Source organism: Engraulis encrasicolus, chromosome 19, assembly GCF_034702125.1.
Source record: "Engraulis encrasicolus isolate BLACKSEA-1 chromosome 19, IST_EnEncr_1.0, whole genome shotgun sequence".
Lineage (NCBI taxonomy): Eukaryota > Metazoa > Chordata > Actinopteri > Clupeiformes > Engraulidae > Engraulis > Engraulis encrasicolus.
This window is the reverse complement of record NC_085875.1, coordinates 31,279,484-31,297,413: the sequence shown is the minus strand read 5'-3', so window position 1 is coordinate 31,297,413 and position 17,930 is coordinate 31,279,484. Positions and strand designations below refer to the sequence as shown.

The 17,930-nt window shown below is 43.0% G+C and overlaps 1 protein-coding gene across 2 annotated transcripts; it reads right to left on the bottom strand.

Annotated features, from left to right (window-relative positions):
• Window positions 1-368: 368 nt before the first annotated feature.
• Window positions 369-6,652, bottom strand: colec11 (collectin sub-family member 11). Of its 2 annotated transcripts, none has more exons than XM_063224131.1 (7): window positions 6,590-6,652; window positions 4,761-4,931; window positions 4,309-4,380; window positions 2,625-2,696; window positions 2,482-2,535; window positions 1,837-1,932; window positions 369-1,361 (listed from the first exon to the last, which is right to left on the bottom strand). In XM_063224131.1, the coding sequence occupies exons 2-7, from the start codon at window positions 4,894-4,896 to the stop codon at window positions 934-936; spliced, it is 858 nt and encodes a 285-aa protein (XP_063080201.1). In that variant the 5' UTR covers window positions 4,897-4,931; window positions 6,590-6,652; the 3' UTR covers window positions 369-933. The 2 variants fall into 2 exon arrangements, with proteins under 2 accessions (XP_063080201.1, XP_063080202.1); XM_063224132.1 differs by having other exon boundaries at window positions 369-1,340.
• Between the last annotated feature and the right edge of the window lie 11,278 nt (window positions 6,653-17,930).

Genomic DNA, 17,930 nt, shown 5'->3' with positions numbered 1-17,930 from the left:
TTAGGACGATGCCTTCCTAAACTCTTATAAAAATTGCACAATTGCACAATTTGGACACTACAGCTGAATGAATGGGCAAGTTATCCATGGAGGCCCAGGTATGAATCTGGCCTATATCATTTCCCAACACTAACCCTACAGTCTCTCTCTCCCGAATCATTTCCTGCCATATCTTTACTTTCACTATCAATTAAAGCCAACAATTCCTAAATAAATAAATAAACAAATAAACTAACAATATAATAATAATAATAATAATAATAATAATAATAACACCATTATTTAAAAACATAAAATAGCTAAATTCTTTCAGAACCTTTCACAAAAATGTTAATATGCATGAGAAGTGAATGTGTTTCTTTTTATCTTTATTTTGGTAGTGATAAGGAGATTATCATGTAAAAAAAAGTATCACGCACGCATTAAGGAACATATTCAAAAAGTAATTACACCTTTCATGTTTGACACATACTCATAAACATCCTTGGTCATTATTTAAATACTGTATAGTTTTGTATATTTTCAATTATGACATAATCCAAATGTTACAAAGATTATTAAAACCACCTTGCATTTTTTTAAAGACCCTCATAATTTTGATATATATTTTTTTACAATAATGGCATTAATGTGTATGGCAATATTAAGACCCTAATTAATGATGCATTTTTACACTAAAACATTTTGCCATTCGCCATCTGAAGTTGAATGACTCCCCGCTGAGTGCATCAGACATAATGAAGGGGACAGGATGTATCGGTCCCAAAACGCACATCTGTGTGATATCCCACACTCTGTGATTTCTCTTGGGATCTACAAACAAGCGTCTGTGAGGAGCAATCAGCGAGAAAGCTGTAAAACAATGAGGAAGGGAGGGAAAAAAACAGAACAACATCATCCGGCCATCTGTTTATCCCAACACCTTTCGCCTTCCTACTGCTGCATGACATTGTCTTTGTCGAACTCGCACACAAAATACATCGTCTGGTGACAGGCCACGTCGATCCACTCGCCCGAGGTAGCCACCATCTCCACACAGTCTTCGTCCTCATAGGCGTTGTTTGGCTCGCCCTCCCGCCACTTGCTGAAGGTGCTCATGGGAGAGCGCTCCACGTAGGTGAAGTGGCCCTCACGCTCCAGGTCGTCGAGGCCGATGAAGGCCCTGCCCAGGCCGGCCTCCGCCAGATAACCGGCGAGGGCCGCATTGGCCCGCTCGTCCTTGGGCATGGCCAGGTGCCCGCCGCCCCTCCCCTGGCAGTAGGCCTCGGCGTCCAGGTAGCGCTTGGCCTCCTTCACCAGCAGGTAGACCTTGCCGTCCAGCTCTTTGATGCCGGCGACAGCTGCGGGGGAGGGGGGCAGGGCTGAAAAATGAGCACTTGGATTTCTAAAAAACCACACTGAAAACCAGCCACCACATGTTCACAGAAGAAGAGGTATCTTAAATGATGTAGGACGGAGGACAGCACAGTGGTAATGGTGAGGTATACTGGACTCTGAAGCCAGACAAAATGCACTGTCTGTGTACGGTATCTTACTTTAGAGCATTGTAGAGTAGAGTAGAGTACTTTTATTAATCCCGAGGGACATTAAGGTGTCTGACGGCATATATATATGAATACAAAACATACACAAAGCCTATACAAATGCACAGAGGCCTAATACACATTATTGCACGGTGTAGTAAACATATAGCAAAAAAAATGAGTGTCGCAAGATGTTGTTACAGTGCATTTGAATAGCTTGCTTGGCTCTCTAATGGTCCGACTAAGTAGTTAAGGTATAGGCTATGAAAACACTCCGCTAATGTACATTTGTAGCAATAACAGTTATGCTTACCGTTTTTGATGAACTTCAGTTCGTTGGTTAATTGTGCGACAAGATTGTCCATTTCCCCAATCATCTTCCGTAATGGAGCACATTCACAGGGCAGTCCTGAGAACACATATTTAGACTACCTTTACTCAGACTGCCTTAACATGCAGTACATACAACATACATTCATTCAGTACAGTATTAGTCTTTTATATTAAATGTTAAAGGATAAGTTCTGCCAATTTCGACATGGAGTTGTAATGCTTACACTACCCTGGACTTGTCAATACCTGAGATTTTTTTTTCTTCAGCTTTTTCCGAGATCCTGGTCATTGTAATGGGGGCAGAGATTGTTCACATTAAACATCTTGATTTATTCCCAATAGCCTCCAAAATGTTATGCAACATCAGCAGACCACTAGCAAACCTTGGCCTGTGTTAAGAGGGCTTTTAATGTAAACAAAGTCTGCCCCGATTAGAATAGCTCAGATCACGGAAAGGGTATAGAGCCGAAAAATTCAGTATCACCGGGCACTGACAAGTCAAGGGTAGCGTGAGCAATACAACAGCATATTGAAATTGGCAGAAGTGCTCCTCTAAGGTACAGTCAACATACATTCTGTCAGTATAGTATTAGTGTTTTATATTAAATATTAAGTCCTACTGTACCTGGATCTCCATCAGGGCCTTTTGGTCCCAAATCTCCCAAATCCCCCTTCTCACCTACCACAGAGAGAAAGCATGTTGAGTCTTCAATGGTCCCAATAACTTGATAGATATCAATTAGAAATGTGTATCGTATGGAAATTTACCCTTATGTCCAGGGGGTCCCATTTTGCCATACCGGCCCATAAGACCCTTCTGACCTTTGGGTCCAGGTGCTCCTGTAAGACCCCATACAACAATGTTACCCACTCTGTGACATCGACCACAACAGTACACACTAACAGAGATCATCTTCATATGATATTGTAGGTGGCTAAGTTGAGTGTGATTACTGCAGCATGAGGATCCAGTCCTGACCTCATTTTCACCTGTTTGACAACATCGACGATGATGACACAGACACCAGCCATGATGTTACAGACATCAGAATCCACTAACAGAGATCATCTTTACATGAGAGTTTAGGCTGCTAAATGAAGTGTCAGTCCCTGCTGAGGATCCAATGGTGACCTAATAAGCATTTTACCTGTTATCAATATCTAACATCCACCATGATGTTACAGATATCAACCATGATGTTACAGGCATCAACCAAAACATTACCACCAAATAGAGATCATCGTCATATTTCAGTAGTTTGTGCTGTTAGTCAGTAGTTTGTGCTGCTACATTAAATAGAGTGTGATCGCTGCATGTGTGAGGATCCACTGCTGGCCTTGGCCTCATTAAAGGCAGCAGTGAGAGAGAGAGAGAGTTTTTGAGATCGTTAGGGCTGTGTGGTCTCCACAGACCTCTGACCCGGCCCAGTAAACACTGCGGTAGCTCTGGTTTTCTTTAGCGGGCGGCGCGCTAAGCAGACAGCACATTACTCATGCTGTCAAATGCAGGAATGCAAATGCGTGATAATCCTTTTAGCCAGGCGTGCACGTCATCTGAAAAGTCTCCGCAAACACACAAACTTGTAGTGGTCGGCTTTTTTTTTCTCATACTGCGTATAAAATGCAGCTTTTGCAAAGTCTAATTTAATGCTAATTTACCTGGTTCTCACACTCTAGATGAAGTTGGCATAATTTTTACGAGAACCCCCCGTGCAATTACAACTCTGCAGAGTTTGAATAAATCACTGACAAAGTGATTTTTAATGGTTTCTCAAACGGAGCGCCAACTGTGCGTAATAACATTAATGAACAGCAACTTATCTTCATGCCAAGATGTGCAGAAGTTCAGAGCAACTATTCAGCATGATAATAATACTCTCACACGCAATATGCAAGGTGCATTGAATAGGACATCCGGATCTGTTCATATGACACACCATGTACTTTAGTACCAAGAGGAAATCCTGCACACCATCCATTACATATGCCTTCAGGTCTGAATGACCGAAATGTTGTGAACAATAAAGCTATTTGTACCGGACGGTGTGCGGGATTATGTCTGCTACTTTGAACCACGAACTTGGTTATATCCGAATATTCGAATAGAGGTGTGCAAAAGTGTTGTACAGCAGAGTGACACCATGCATATTAACCCATTGATGCCTAAAGGGCCTACAAAAACGCCTGCTGAAGCCCTTGTTGGGAAAGTTGCCCTCAGCCAATGAAAACCTAAATATCTTAGCCTCTGATGCACATAAAATCATAAAATAGAATGTGTTCATTCCGCTATAACATAATACCCACATTTTCATTAAAAAAGCTAAAATCTCAAGAGCCAGAATGCAGAGTATCGTATATGCGTCTCCAGGCACCAAAGGTCAAATAACATACAAGTCATCAGGCTAAAATGGGTTAAAAACACACAAAGAGAGACTTCATCCGAAGGACATACCGGTCTCTCCTGGTGGACCCACTCTCCCTGGTCTCCCCGGAGCTCCTTTCTCTCCCTTCTCCCCAACATCGCCTGTGGAGAGGAATTTATGAGTGAGAAAGAAAACGGTCAAAATGTACAGTAATTCACTGTATTGCTTATTGCACACTTGTTACTTAATGCACACCACCACACAATGTCCAATATAGGGGGTGTGTGTGCGTACGTGTGCGTGCGAGCGTGCGTGCGTGCGTGCGTGCGAGCATGTGTATGTGGTTAAAGATGAGATATACAGTAGTATCACGTAAAGCACATCTGAAAAAAAACAACATGAGTCTCCATGGAAATCAGAATGGTGCACAATAATGTTCAGGCTTTCTAAATCAAGTGGCAGGATCAAACCCCCTGCCCCCCCTCCCACACACACACACACACACACACTCTCCTCCCCTCTAGTGTGACCCACACATCACCTTTTAGGCCGGGGACGAGGATCTGAACAGAGCAGGGCTCCTCCGACATTTGCTGGCCGCGGGCCGATGTCACCAGGGCTAGTCCCAGGACGGTCACTAACGCGGTGGCGCATGGTGAAAGCTTGTCCCTGCACATCTTCACACAATGCCAGCATGCATATGGTTTATCACCTGCAGTACAGTAGAGCAAAAGACAATAGGACACATCAGTTCACCTGGATCTGGTCTCGCATCAGGGAAATTGGATCTATATATGTATGATAATTAACTCTCAGAAAGGGGACAAATGACATCATGGCAACTTTCAAAATATGAGACAGATGTGAAAACCACGAGCACTAATGCAAATGTGCAGTGCATGAACACACCGTTTTGACTAAGATTTACACTTCAATATTAAATACCTCTCTATAAAGAAAAGAAAAACATGAATTTTCCATCAGTCCGTGCAGAACATATACAGTATATCACGAAAGTCAATACACCCTTCACAGTTTTGCAGATTTTTGAGTATATCTTTTCATAGGAAAGCATTACAGAAATCTAACTTTGACACAATGATTAGTGACCTTTTAACAACATATTTAACCGCTTAAATTTCTTGTTCACTCAGAAAAAAACTAAATACAGCCATTAATGTTTGAACATGTACTCACAAAAGTGAGTACACCCCAGATTAAAATCCGGTAGAGAAGGGGCTATGTTGGCTCGAATCGTCTCGAAATGAATAGGGATGACAAGGGAGGTCATCAGTGTGCGTTTCAACCTTTCTTTGCATTGAACTTTTAAATTTTGAGTCTGCATCTGGCTTAAATAGATTGGTGTGAGATTTGAATGCAATCCTATGGAGAATGTCATGATCTGCTTCAGTAGTCACAGTGCATGTTGACATGCATGTTTCTTTTAGGTGTATTTCAGATTGCCAATGTTGACAGCATTCATGCATCCCCAAACCATGTCAGTCCCACTACCATGCTTGGCTTATGAGAGGATACACCTTTTTTGTACAACTCACTTGTTTACCACCACACATGCTTGACACCATCTAAAGCAAAGTTGTTTATCTTGGTCTCAAGAGAGATGGTTCCAGTGATCCAAATCCTTGGTCTGTTCATCTCTCTTGAGACCAAGATAAACAAATTTGCTTTAGATGGTGTCAAGCATGTGTGGTGGTAAACAAGTGAGTTGTACAAAAAAGGTGTATCCTCTCATAAGCCAAGCATGGTAGTGGGACTGACATGGTTTGGGGATGCATGAATGCTGTCAACATTGGCAATCTGAAATACACCTAAAAGAAACATACATGTCAACATGCACTGTGACTACTGAAGCAGATCATGATATTCTCCATAGGATTGCATTCAAATCTCACACCAATCTATTTAAGCCAGATGCAGACTCAAAATGTAAAAGTTCAATGCAAAGAAAGGTTGAAACGCATACTGATGACCTTCCTTGTCATCCCTTTTCATTTCGTTTCATTTCAAGACGATTCGAGCCAACATAGCCCCTTCTCTACCGGATTTTAATCTGGGGTGTACTCACTTTTGTGAGTACATGTTCAAACATTAATGGCTGTATTTTGTTTTTTTCAGAGTGAACAAAAAATTTAAGTGGTTAAATATGTTGTTAAAAGGTCACTAATCATTGTGTCAAAGTTACATTTCTGTAATGCTTTCCTATGAAAAGATATACTCAAACATCTGCAAAACTGTGAGGGGTGTATTCACTTTCGTGATATACTGTAAACACACATTACATGTGTGCACCATAATAGCCATTACAATTTTATAATTAGGATAGTCTGTATCAGGAAATAGGAAACTTACCAACTAAAATGTCAAAGCGTCTGTAGAAGAAGTGTGAAAGTGGAAATATTCTATTGGGTTTTGAATGAGCTAGCAAAGCTAACAAAAACACTCTCACACCCTGGGTATATCTCTCTTGTTCCTCCACAGGATCCCACCACAAAACTGTGCGAAGGGGCAGCACAGAAGACAACATGGACGTTATTTAGAGATAAAGACACAAGTTTCTGGGCTGTGCTGAGATAATTGCTTGGGAAAGTAATCAGGGTCATTGGCTGCAACAGGCCCTCCCAGATAACACACACATACTCCGCTTCAAAGACATTCTCGATGTAGTGAGGGATGATCAAGGAACAACATGGTTACGCTCGCTGAGTAGAATAGACTTTTTTTACACATTTGAAAGGGTCTATAATATTGCAATTATTATAAATACTGGACTCAGCATAATCACATTAAAGAGTAATTTCACAGATTGTTGATCACTATTCTACCCACTATATTTTTCAATTTGCTTTGTCTTGCACATGTAGTCCACCAGATGGCAGTAGAGGGCCATACTACCGGTACGTGTATTACCAGTATAACATTGCACTGTAAACATGTGGCCATAGATAATATGCCATAGAATATTTACATGTGCCTTTGGAATTCCACAAAAATGTATAGTATGTTTGACAAGTAAGGATGCATAGGCCTAGCTGTTCAATTAGGATACGTAGGCTATAGGTTTATAGTACACTCTGTATTGGAGGCAGCACTTAAAAAGTTTGAAAATGCATCATCAAGATGAAATGTAATATAAACTTTTTGAAAGTATCAGTTTGTACCACCATCAGGCACAGTGGGGGTCTAATTGTGCACCTGTGGTGATTGACTATAATATACTAGACTGAAAAATATATTTTGTAGGCAATTACATTTTCGTTCCGCTTTTAGTCCAATTTACCAACAACATGTGTCTGCTAATTGGGTTGTCTGTCAGTAGACTTTTAAAAGGAAATGTTTTCCTGGCTTCTAAACCTCATATCCTACAGTACTCATATCCTACCAAATTGCACATTTTTAATGTCTGCATTTGTGGAAACACAGACACTTTAAATGGGTTTGACAATCAGCAAAGGTTGGGTATGAAGTCAAACTGTGATAAATAACCTACATGATGTTTGTGGCCATCATACATTCGCCTGTGACAAAATTGTACCCATTTTAGGATGACTGCAGCATAATGATCCTTATGATTATGCATTTGCATTGAATGTGTCTCTGCCATCTTCAAAACCTGCATTTAACAGATAAAAACAATCTTTGAGGCACTCTTAAATTAAAAAGCCTTTCTTAAACACTGTGTTTAATAAAGGCTTTTTAACTTAAGTAAGGAGTGCCTCAAAGATTGTTTTTTTTCTTTTCATGGCATTTTAGAATGCCCAAGTTTGGGTTTTTTTGGATGAGCACCCTTTTTTAGCCTACTATAATTGGACACATGACAGTGAAGCATTCCCTTTTTTCTTCTCTATGTAACCACTTGATTATTCCAAACACCACTGTTCCACAGACAACCTCATACTCCTATGGACTCACTTAAACTAAAACTCATCTAGACCTCAACAAGTTTACATCAGAAGGGTTTGGCATTTGGTTGAAAAGCTAATATTTTGTTATGTTCATGTGGTGTATAAGCTGTGGATTTCAACTTGAAATGTGCAAAGTCATTAAACTAAGTATTGGTGGAGACGAGGAAGAATTAGCACAGATGGTGAAGTTCCCGCTTCTCTGTTGCAAAACAAAGCATTCAATCTCATCATAATCCCTCTTTTAAGTCCAATGTCCATCTGTTCAAACAAAAGAAACGCTTAAGCCTCCGCCCGCTCTTGATACACCTATCACCACCAGGAAATTAAGACCATTGTAATGAAAGTTCATCTCAGCTGTATCTTGCTGTGTCTGGTGTTTCTGCCCTCTCTGCGCTATATCATATCGACATATACTGTATTTGGCTAGTCTAATACTTCAGTCAGCAGTCCAGGTACTGCAGCTTTCTTCTCTCCGTGGAAAACTTTTTATAGAAAGTTTGCACGTCACAAATGGAATGAATCAGCAGCCATGAGTTGACAAAAACTAAAGACGTTGAGATACTGTATACTGTATTTTAGTGTTTCTCAATGGGGGTGTTGGGGAGCCCTATAGGGGGGCGTTGAGAAGGATACAGCTGAGAGGGGGGGGGGTGCTTAGTTGCCATTGAGGTGCATTAGTCTATTTTGTTTTTTAATAAGGGGGGCGTTGCCAGGCTTATGATGAGGTAAAGGGGGCCGATGGGAAACTTATGATGTGGTCAAGGGGGGCGATGGGAAACTTATGATGTGGTCAAGGGGGGCGATGGGAAACTTATGATGTGATCAAGGGGGGCATTTATTTAAAAAAGGTTGAAAACCACTGATGTATATCCTGGATGTAATGAGTGCACAACACCCCTGGCTGCCACCTCAGATCAATATGATGCATGTTGTCAAAGATGAAACATGCTGAGTTCATATTACAAGATCATTGGTTTTAGTGAACCAAAGAAAAGGAAAGGAGTGACTCCATGCATGTGTGTGTATGTATGCGTGTGTGTGTGTGAGCATATGGGAATGTGCGTGTATGCGTGCGTGGAGGGCCGCTGACAGCTGTTGCTGGGCCCAGTCCAGGAGAAAACCATCTGAAAAGGCCCCCACTTCAATACTTAATGTAATGGCATCCCAATTCTGGGCCCCTCCATTCTCTGGGCACAGGACAATTGACCCCTTTGTCCCCCCCCTGTCGGCGGGCCTGCCTGCGTGAGCGTGCATGCCACCGTTCATGAATACATTCAAGCGTGCGTGCATGCTTGTGACTGTGGGCGGGTCAATGTGTGCGTGCTTGCATGTGTACTGCAGATGGAGTTGTTTGGTAGAAAATGAAATGTGAGTGAGGCAAATGTGTTTCTCAGTTTGTGCTGTTAGAATTATATTGCACAAGACAGCTTCATCACAAGATCAGTCATGGCATGCAGTTTCATCTAACTCAACTCAGACAAGGTAGAGAAAATCAACAGAATTCCAATGAGCAAAGCATGTCCCCATTAACAGTCCACATGCCAGCTCACCTTGATTGTTGTAAGCTATAGCAGAGCCATTACCTTGGCAGCAGAGGAAAAGCCTTTTAAAACAGAGGTGGCGGTTTGATACAACGCCCAAAATGAAGTGACCTTTTAGTGCAATAAATGGTGTGGTGGTGTCTGAGGAATGCTAACTACTTTTGGTCCCCAGTGCTGCTTTTATATTAGGCTATAATCACATGGCTTGATTTCTGGATGGCTTTTATTCCTGTGTTACAGAAGTTACAGTATGCCATCTTTATAGGTGTGAGGTTTAAAGCATTCTTCGGAGGGACAAATATTTGTCATAACATAGTGCCTTGATGGTCGAAAGCACAAAAACATTACTTTTTAAACGAGAATCCAGGGAAGCTGAAGAACTATACAAGATCAAAATGTTACAAATGGATTGAATGTCTACCTTTACCGTCCGCTTTACAAAACATGGAAGATGTTTTCAAAAAGCAGAAAGAGAAAGATAAAGGAGGTAGCACTAAAAGAGTGATGCAGGAAGGGAGAGAGTGGAGAGAGGGTGCAGAGTCACCCTGTGGAAATGCTCTTGCCAAGATGGAGAGGATTCAGTCTCCCTAATGGGCGCTGCTTGGCAGCTCCGGAACCAAAATAATGATTATAATCTCTCCAAGGGTCATCCAGACAGATGATCAATCATATGTGAACTTCTTTGTCACGATAGATCACTGGAAGGAAACTTGACCTCCCCAAATGAACACACACACACACATTAACACATTAACACACGCACGCACACGCACACGCACACACACTCTCTCTCTCTCTCTCTCTCTCTCTCTCTCTCTCTCTCTCTCTCACACACACACACACACACACACACACACACACACACACACACACACACACACACACAGGAAAAAACGAACACGTGCCGGAAAGCAAGTACAGTAATGCCCTTCTTCTCCCACACTTAAGAAGAAGAAGGAGGTGAAAACACAAAATTGAAAATGATGAAAATGAAATGACCTCCAGAAGAGAGAGAACAATCTGAAAGGGAGTCCTATCCACTCCAGTCCCTCTCTTGAGAGTCATTAGTGTTCAAACAGCGCCCTATGCTTCCTCCTCATGACATTTTTAGCATGCTAATTTAATCCAGCAGGCAGGCCTGGGCTGGGACCACAAACAGGCCCGGGCATTTTTGGCATAGACCAGCCCCTCAGCCCCACCCCCATACTACCATTATGATGGGCTCAGTACACTGTATATTAAGGACACACCAATGGGCCACCTCAATCGTGGGCCGGTCTCTGAGGTAAGATGTGAAACAAGCAAAAAAAAAATCAACAGCATTGACCCCTGATGACTGTCAGGCCACCGGGAAAATGCCCTGTATGCCAGATTAGCAGTCCAGCCTTGCCAGCAGGCAAGCTGCATGGCCCAATACTGTATGTCACCTCCAGCATAGCCTAATTGCCCCACTTAGACAGCCATGACGACAGCTCTATTTAGAAATGGAAATCACAACATTTTTTGGTCCATCGGCATCTTTCCCTAAAAGCTAAAGATGGCAGCGTGTATCATGTGTTTTCTATCACGGAAAGAGACGTTTGTGGATAGTCTAGGGGTGTGGGGGGAACTGTTCTGTTGAGCCTTTTCTCTTTTCTCTACTGTATAATATTCACAGCATGATGCCAGGACTTTTTTCTGGGTTCCCAGTTCAAAATGGATGATGTTGCTCTAAGTGTAAAAGCATGTTGCGTTAATTCAGATTAAGCTCGATCTAATGTCCTGTCTCCCCGAGGACTCCAGTGGAGACTGCTATGGAAGACCTGCCAATCATCGAAAATTGTGGAGGAGTTTGGGAAGTGCATTAGCTATGTGAGGCACGCTAGGAGATGACAGGCTAATGGTGTGCTCAAAGCAGATGTTTGGTCATTTGGGGACTTCAGCATACATTTGGAAGCTTCAGGTTTTTTTTTTTTTTTATTTCTGAGGCTTGGTTCTGATGTACTCTGCCTCAGCTATTTCTTTGTTACTTATTTTGTTGTTCTGTGATTTTGTGGATCCAAAGGCTCCACAGGCTTAGATGGGTGGCCTCATTAGTGCTAGTAAATGCCTGGCCATGACAAAAAAAAACCTCATATAGGAGCTTAGTCTGGCCAGTCACACAAAGTGACCTGACTTTTCAAAGGTGGACAACATTTGCATGTGTCAAAACTGCAACCAAGGACACCACACATTGGGATAATGTATGCGCACTGACTGACATCCCAACTATTTCAGCTTGCTAATTAACATCTTCCCAGTCAATAAATGCAAAGCTGTTAGTTGCAGCAGAAACATAACAGTCAAAACAGACAACTCTTTGGCAAGGGAGAAGCTTTCTGCACAGCGTGTTTGGCTTACAGCTGTCCGTCTCCCTTCCTGATGACTTTCCAATGTGACTTCAATTGGATTTGACTGAAATCATCCATTCATTACCAGGGAGCAGCAGGAGCACGTGGCCGTAATCTGCTGCAGTTAGCAAAGCTCATAACTCAATTTATGTCCCATGAACGACGTTAGCACCATTCTCAGGCGGGCACAAACCAGAACAGCAGCTGATCAGTTCATATGTAATCCGTTTAGTCATTGTCAGCCTATAGAGAGTGTTTTATTGTGATCGTCCTCCTATACAAAGTCTTGCGATCTGACTCTATGGGACAGCTCTTGGTCTCAATATAATGCTGGCTGGTGACATTCCTTCCAAGCCCTCAGTGGATGTGAGAGGAATGGTAACATTTTCAGACAAAGAAGATTTATGGCCATATGTGTGTAGATCAGTGTGAAAGGCTGGGTTCTTGGCCTTACTGGAGTTTTTTTTTAAAATGTGGATTATACCATTTGTGAAGAGAATGTAATAATATAGGTCCCCAAATAGGCCTTTGATTGTCTCAAAGATTTTTCCAATTGCAGCTTTAAAATCTGCCTAACATGGGGTAACTCCATCAAATCTTCTATCGCATGGACTCTTGGTAACTCATCGATAAACATTCCATACTGTACACTTGAAGTTCTGCAAGTTGATGGCATTTCATCAGTGTGATGTCAGTTTGGGGAAACGGCCGTTAACATAATGAGAAGTAGTAGGTTCTCACAGCACCTGGGGGCGCCGTGCTAAAACTCCAAAGTCAGCTCCTCCCCGCTGATCGTCCATATCTCCAAACCCATTTCCAGCAGCCCGAGGAGGAGGCTACTGATAACACCTGACCTCCACGCTTGCCTGTCAGCCCCCCAGATGTGGCGTGGCCGGTGCATAAATAAATCCCACTTGATCCTATTAGTCTGCTAGAGGAATGCACATGTATGCGGACGGAGACCTTGACATCACACACGTGCCCCTGTCTTCAACTCGTGCGTGCCGGCGCTTTAGGTCTAAGCATGTCCAAGTCCGTGTGATGTCTCCCCTCCTGACTATGCCTGGTGTAGATGTGCTCAAATATGGGCTGAAGCAGGGCTGGACTGAGACCAAAGAAAGACTGGGCAATTTTGTGCAGTCCCTTCTAATTATGGGCCAGTCTCTAAGAAAAGGAAGAAAGGAGTCGCACACAAGAGCTGAATGCAAAATCAAAACTTTATTACGCAAAGTCGAATAAAGTAAATATAACCGACAGACAAGGCGCAAACGTTTTCGGGTCTAGCCCATCATCAGTGTTCCCAGTCTCTAAGACAATAAGCCCCTAGGACTGTCGGCCCACTGGAAAATGTCATGTATGCCAGATGACCAGTCCAGGTCTGGGCTGAAGAAATCAGCAAATGCTTGGTCAAAAATGTTGTATGTATCAAAAAAGTTTTGCATGTATCATACAAAAAAGCTTTACTGTTTACATTTTTGCAGTTTCATGGAAACTAGCCCCAACATCCAAGGACAACTCTATCAACCCCACTCATATAGCATGTTTACCAGCCATCTATTTCCACTTAACTCTTTGACTTCGGCACTTTGAATTTAATGCTTCAAATATACAACATATAAAAAAAATAATTGCTTGAGTTAATCGGTGTGTAATTTATGAAAAGGCCATTCGCCATGAAATGGCTGTAATGAGGCCATTTTTATTGCCATTATCCAAACAGGGCGAGGGGTGTGGCTGAGTGTCCTCTGCACAGATGCTGTCTCCTCTCAGTTTTTGGGCTGACTGACTGATAAGGATGCGATGTAAACTACACATAGCAAGCACATCCACCCTGATATGGGTCCTTGTATAAGTTGCCAACACCATTAGCGCCTTTGCTCAGTGTGGATAAGCCGCAGACTGCAGCACTACCGCTGTAAATAAGCTTGTATTACAACCCCACACTGACACAGCGTCTAGACGGCTACTGCTGGGAATCAATACTTTTTATATATTCCTTGGCAGCGGAATGAAATGTGAATAATTTGTACACATTACAGTGCCTTACAGTGGCGGAACAATTGCCCACAGGGCCCCAGGGCAAAGCACCTGGAGGGCCCCTTCATACAGCCTGCCATGGTCACAATAAAGCCCACAACACCAATACAGGAGGGCCCTGGGCCCAGGGGCAAATGCCCTGCTTGTCCCCCCTATTAGCTCCGCCTACTACAACACTGAGGGGTGAAATGTATTGACATGAAGGAGACCTCCCAGACTGATAAGTTAATGCGTGGTGGATATAGCTCATAACGGTGTTGATTGGAGTCGCACTGAGGGGCAACATTTACAACTCAGCCAACATGTCAGACATGCAGTACACTTACAGCAGTGTCCCATGGCAGCTAGTAGAACCCATGTTCACATGTCCACACGAAAAGGGCTGTACTGGGGAAGACCTAGGGCCCGGGCACTTTTGACTTAAACCCTCATAATTAGCAGCACAGAACTGACTCACCGGTGGGCCCCACACCCTTGTGGGGCCCTATTTTCAGAAATGTTTTTTTTTAAAAAAATGCAAAACAAGATTTTTAAAAAATTATCATTTTTATTATTTTTTACATTTCTGAAAATAGGGGCCCACGAGGGTGCAGGGCCCACCGGGAAATGTCCACTATGCCAGATGGCCAGTCCAGTCCTACACATTATGTATTTTATTCCTATTCAAAGCCAAGTTCCGGCTGAAGGCTCTTTCGGCTTTAAGTCAGATGTACTGTACTGTATTACACGCCATGGTCTGCATGAGAAATGGGAAATGCCAGACATGTGAGTTGACATCACATGCTGCTCGATATCCTAACCCCGCAAGAAATATCAATATATACCTGGAGGGCATCTTCTCCTTGGCCAGGTGTGAAGAGATAATTAATATTCATTAAATGTGTAGGCCTATAAAATATAACTGGTTGCTTTACAATGTGCGGAATGGCAAGGTTAAATGCTCTTTGGTCCAGATTTAAACCCATCAGTCAGTGACAGGTCAGTGGTAATGGTGGTAACTGGTTGGGAGTAAATGGTGGTGGCTGCATGCAACTTACCTTTCCATAACGTATGCTGCCCGTGTCACACATTCAGGTCCTCAGGTCACATGTGATGCACTGCACAGTGAGATTGCTTTTGCTGCACTGATGTTGCATTACCATCTGAAGCTGCTGTAGTTCTGAATGGCAAGCCACCCCCCTTGATAGCAGACAGACAGGGCTGACCTGGGGGAGAAATAGGGCCCGGGCACTTTTGGCTTAAAGGGGCCCCTCATAGCGGTGCAGAACTGACTCACCAGAGGGACCCGCACCCTCGTGGGCCCTATTTTCAGAAATGTTTTTTTTATTATTTAATTTTTAACATTTCTGAAAATAGGGGCCCATGAGGGTGCAGGGCCCACCGGGAAATGCCCGCTATGCCAGATGGCCGGTCCAGTCCTGCAGACAGAGCACAAACAGCTGACATTGTGAATGCTGTATTCTGGCGCGTGCCAGACACATATTAATGTGTACATCGTTAGGACACCTACTTACTGGCAAGAAGACCCTGCTGCACTGTATTTCTCTCGCTCAATAGCAGTTTCAGAGGGCCGGATGTGTAGAACGTTGTAAATAGCCTACTACAGTACGTACAGCGCGCGGGCACATTTCCCATTATGGCAATAATGGATGTGTTTGGAGCTGATAAGGTTATAGGAGAGAGTGTGCACAGTAGTTTGGACTATCCCATCCATGTTAATGCATTGGGTGACAAATAGCTTCCTAAAAAAAAACACACACACACAAGATAAAAGTATCCTTTGATGAGACTTTTACAGCTGTGGGACGGGATGAAAGCCATTCATGACTAGACATGTCCTGTTTGCTCTGCATTATTCATGGACGACAAGTGATGCCCATAGTATTAAGTCTTCTTGACGTTCACATCAACTCCACATGAACTGCTATTGACACAGATGCAGCCTGGGGTTTGCGCTGCTCTGCCTATGCACACAGAGATAAGGCATGGCCGACCACCGCACAGCACACAGCAACCAATACGGTCAGCTTTTTGTCTGAGACGCTGCAATCTTAATGTCCCTCGTCTCTGACTCTGCATGCAGCTGAATGGCTTGGAAGCCCGTGAAACTCAACAAGGACAAATAACCAGTAGTAAAACAAAATTGGCTGGCTATATGATCACAACGTTTAACGGCCACCCTAAGTCACATTCATTAGTCTTCGATTCTTCTACGACGGCAGGATTATGGTTGAGTACGCTTACTATCAGGTCACAGAGAATACTTATACGTTTGCAAAGAAGTGGTGTGTGGACAAAGGGGTATGGTCTGTCAGTACTGGTGGCGGGCTGGTTTTCCATTGGTAATGGGTTGATTTTAATGGGTTAGGGTGGGTGGGCGGTGGTTGGTGGGGGATGGGGGGTTGACTATTTTTGTGTACATATAGACCATAACCTTCAACCTTAGACCATCCCTTCAATAAAGGGAGTTTAAAAGTCAAAAGTCTACGACAGCAGGGCATTCTCTTCAAATCATTAGGCAAGTCTGTCAGAGGTGTTTTTAGGTGATATTTCCCAAAGTGTTGCTGGGGAGTGACCATGGGTCCTGTCCAGGGCTGGACCGGGAGAGAAACAGGGCCCGGGCACTTTTGGCTTAAAGGGACCCCTAATAATTAGCAGCGCAGAACTGACTCACCGGTGGGCCCTACATCCTCGTGGGCCCCTATTTTCAGAAATATTAAATATATACGGTATATATTGCATTTCTAAAAATAGGGGCCCACAAGGGTGCAGGGCCCACCGGGAAATGTCCGCTATGCCAGATGGCCAGTCCAGCCCGGGTTCTGTCATGTTTTGACTTCTAATTAGTGGGTGAACTGTACATAAAAAATGCCCTGAAGAGGTTGTCTTCAGAGAAGGTAATGCTCTAGCAGGGGTGGGAAAGCTTTTTCATTTGAGGCGTTACTTCAAATTTTATAAAGTCCTCTACTATGAACACAATTGTTGCAAATGTATTGCAAATGCAATGTCTAACATTTCTCAACGAAACAGTGTCATATTTCATGTGAAACTGCATAACATTAAATTATGTTGGGGGGGGGGGGGGGTTGGATAAGATGACCTCAAGGGCCGTAAACAGTTCCCCACCCCTGCTGTATAGCCCAGGGGTTCCCAAACTTAACCATGCCAAGGCCCCCCCGGTAGATTCCAGCCAAGGCCCCCTTTACATGGGTCGTGCCGCACTACTTTTCCTGTGCACCCCCCACAACCACAGTCCTAGGCCTGTGAGTCAGTGCCCCACTAGGATATATTAAATTAACTGATGGGAATATTGTGTGCCTCAATTTTTGTTTATTTTGGTGTACATTAGTTATTCAATTTCTTCAATAATTTATTTTAATATTCCCTAACAACTTTCCTCCCTAGCATCCCCTTGCCGCTCCCCCAGGGGTCCCCGGCCCCCACTTTGAAAACCCCTGGTATAGCCTATACTCCATAATGATGCACATGGTCATAATCAGTGAACAAATGAAGAAAGGACAATGCTGCAGCAAAATGAAAAACTTAAAGAGATGTGACACTTTTAATTAAAACAATATGTGCTCTGTGAATTATAAAAGCGGGTAGTGAAATGAAGTGCAGCATATTCAAAGTCAGTTCTCAAATGCATGAAAAACCATTGTCCAGAGAGACTAAGGTCTTGATCAGTGGGTTTTCTTTACAAAGGTTTTTTTGTCAGGTGTTTTCAGATGTATCCTACTTAGATCAACAGAACATCATAGATTACTTCATCTATCTTCACAATTTTCTTTATGATCCCTATCATAAATTATTAATAATGTCTGTTAGATTATAAAAGAGA

Coding starts and splice junctions, on each gene's coding strand:
- colec11 (XM_063224131.1), bottom strand. CDS start 4,896: ATGTGCAGGGACAAGCTTTCACCATGCGCCACCGCGTTAGTGACCGTC. Junction 4,381..4,760: donor CCTCGTCCCCGGCCTAAAAG/GTGATGTGTGGG, acceptor TCCTCTCCACAG/GCGATGTTGGGGAGAAGGGA. Junction 2,697..4,308: donor GGGTCCACCAGGAGAGACCG/GTATGTCCTTCG, acceptor GGGGTCTTACAG/GAGCACCTGGACCCAAAGGT.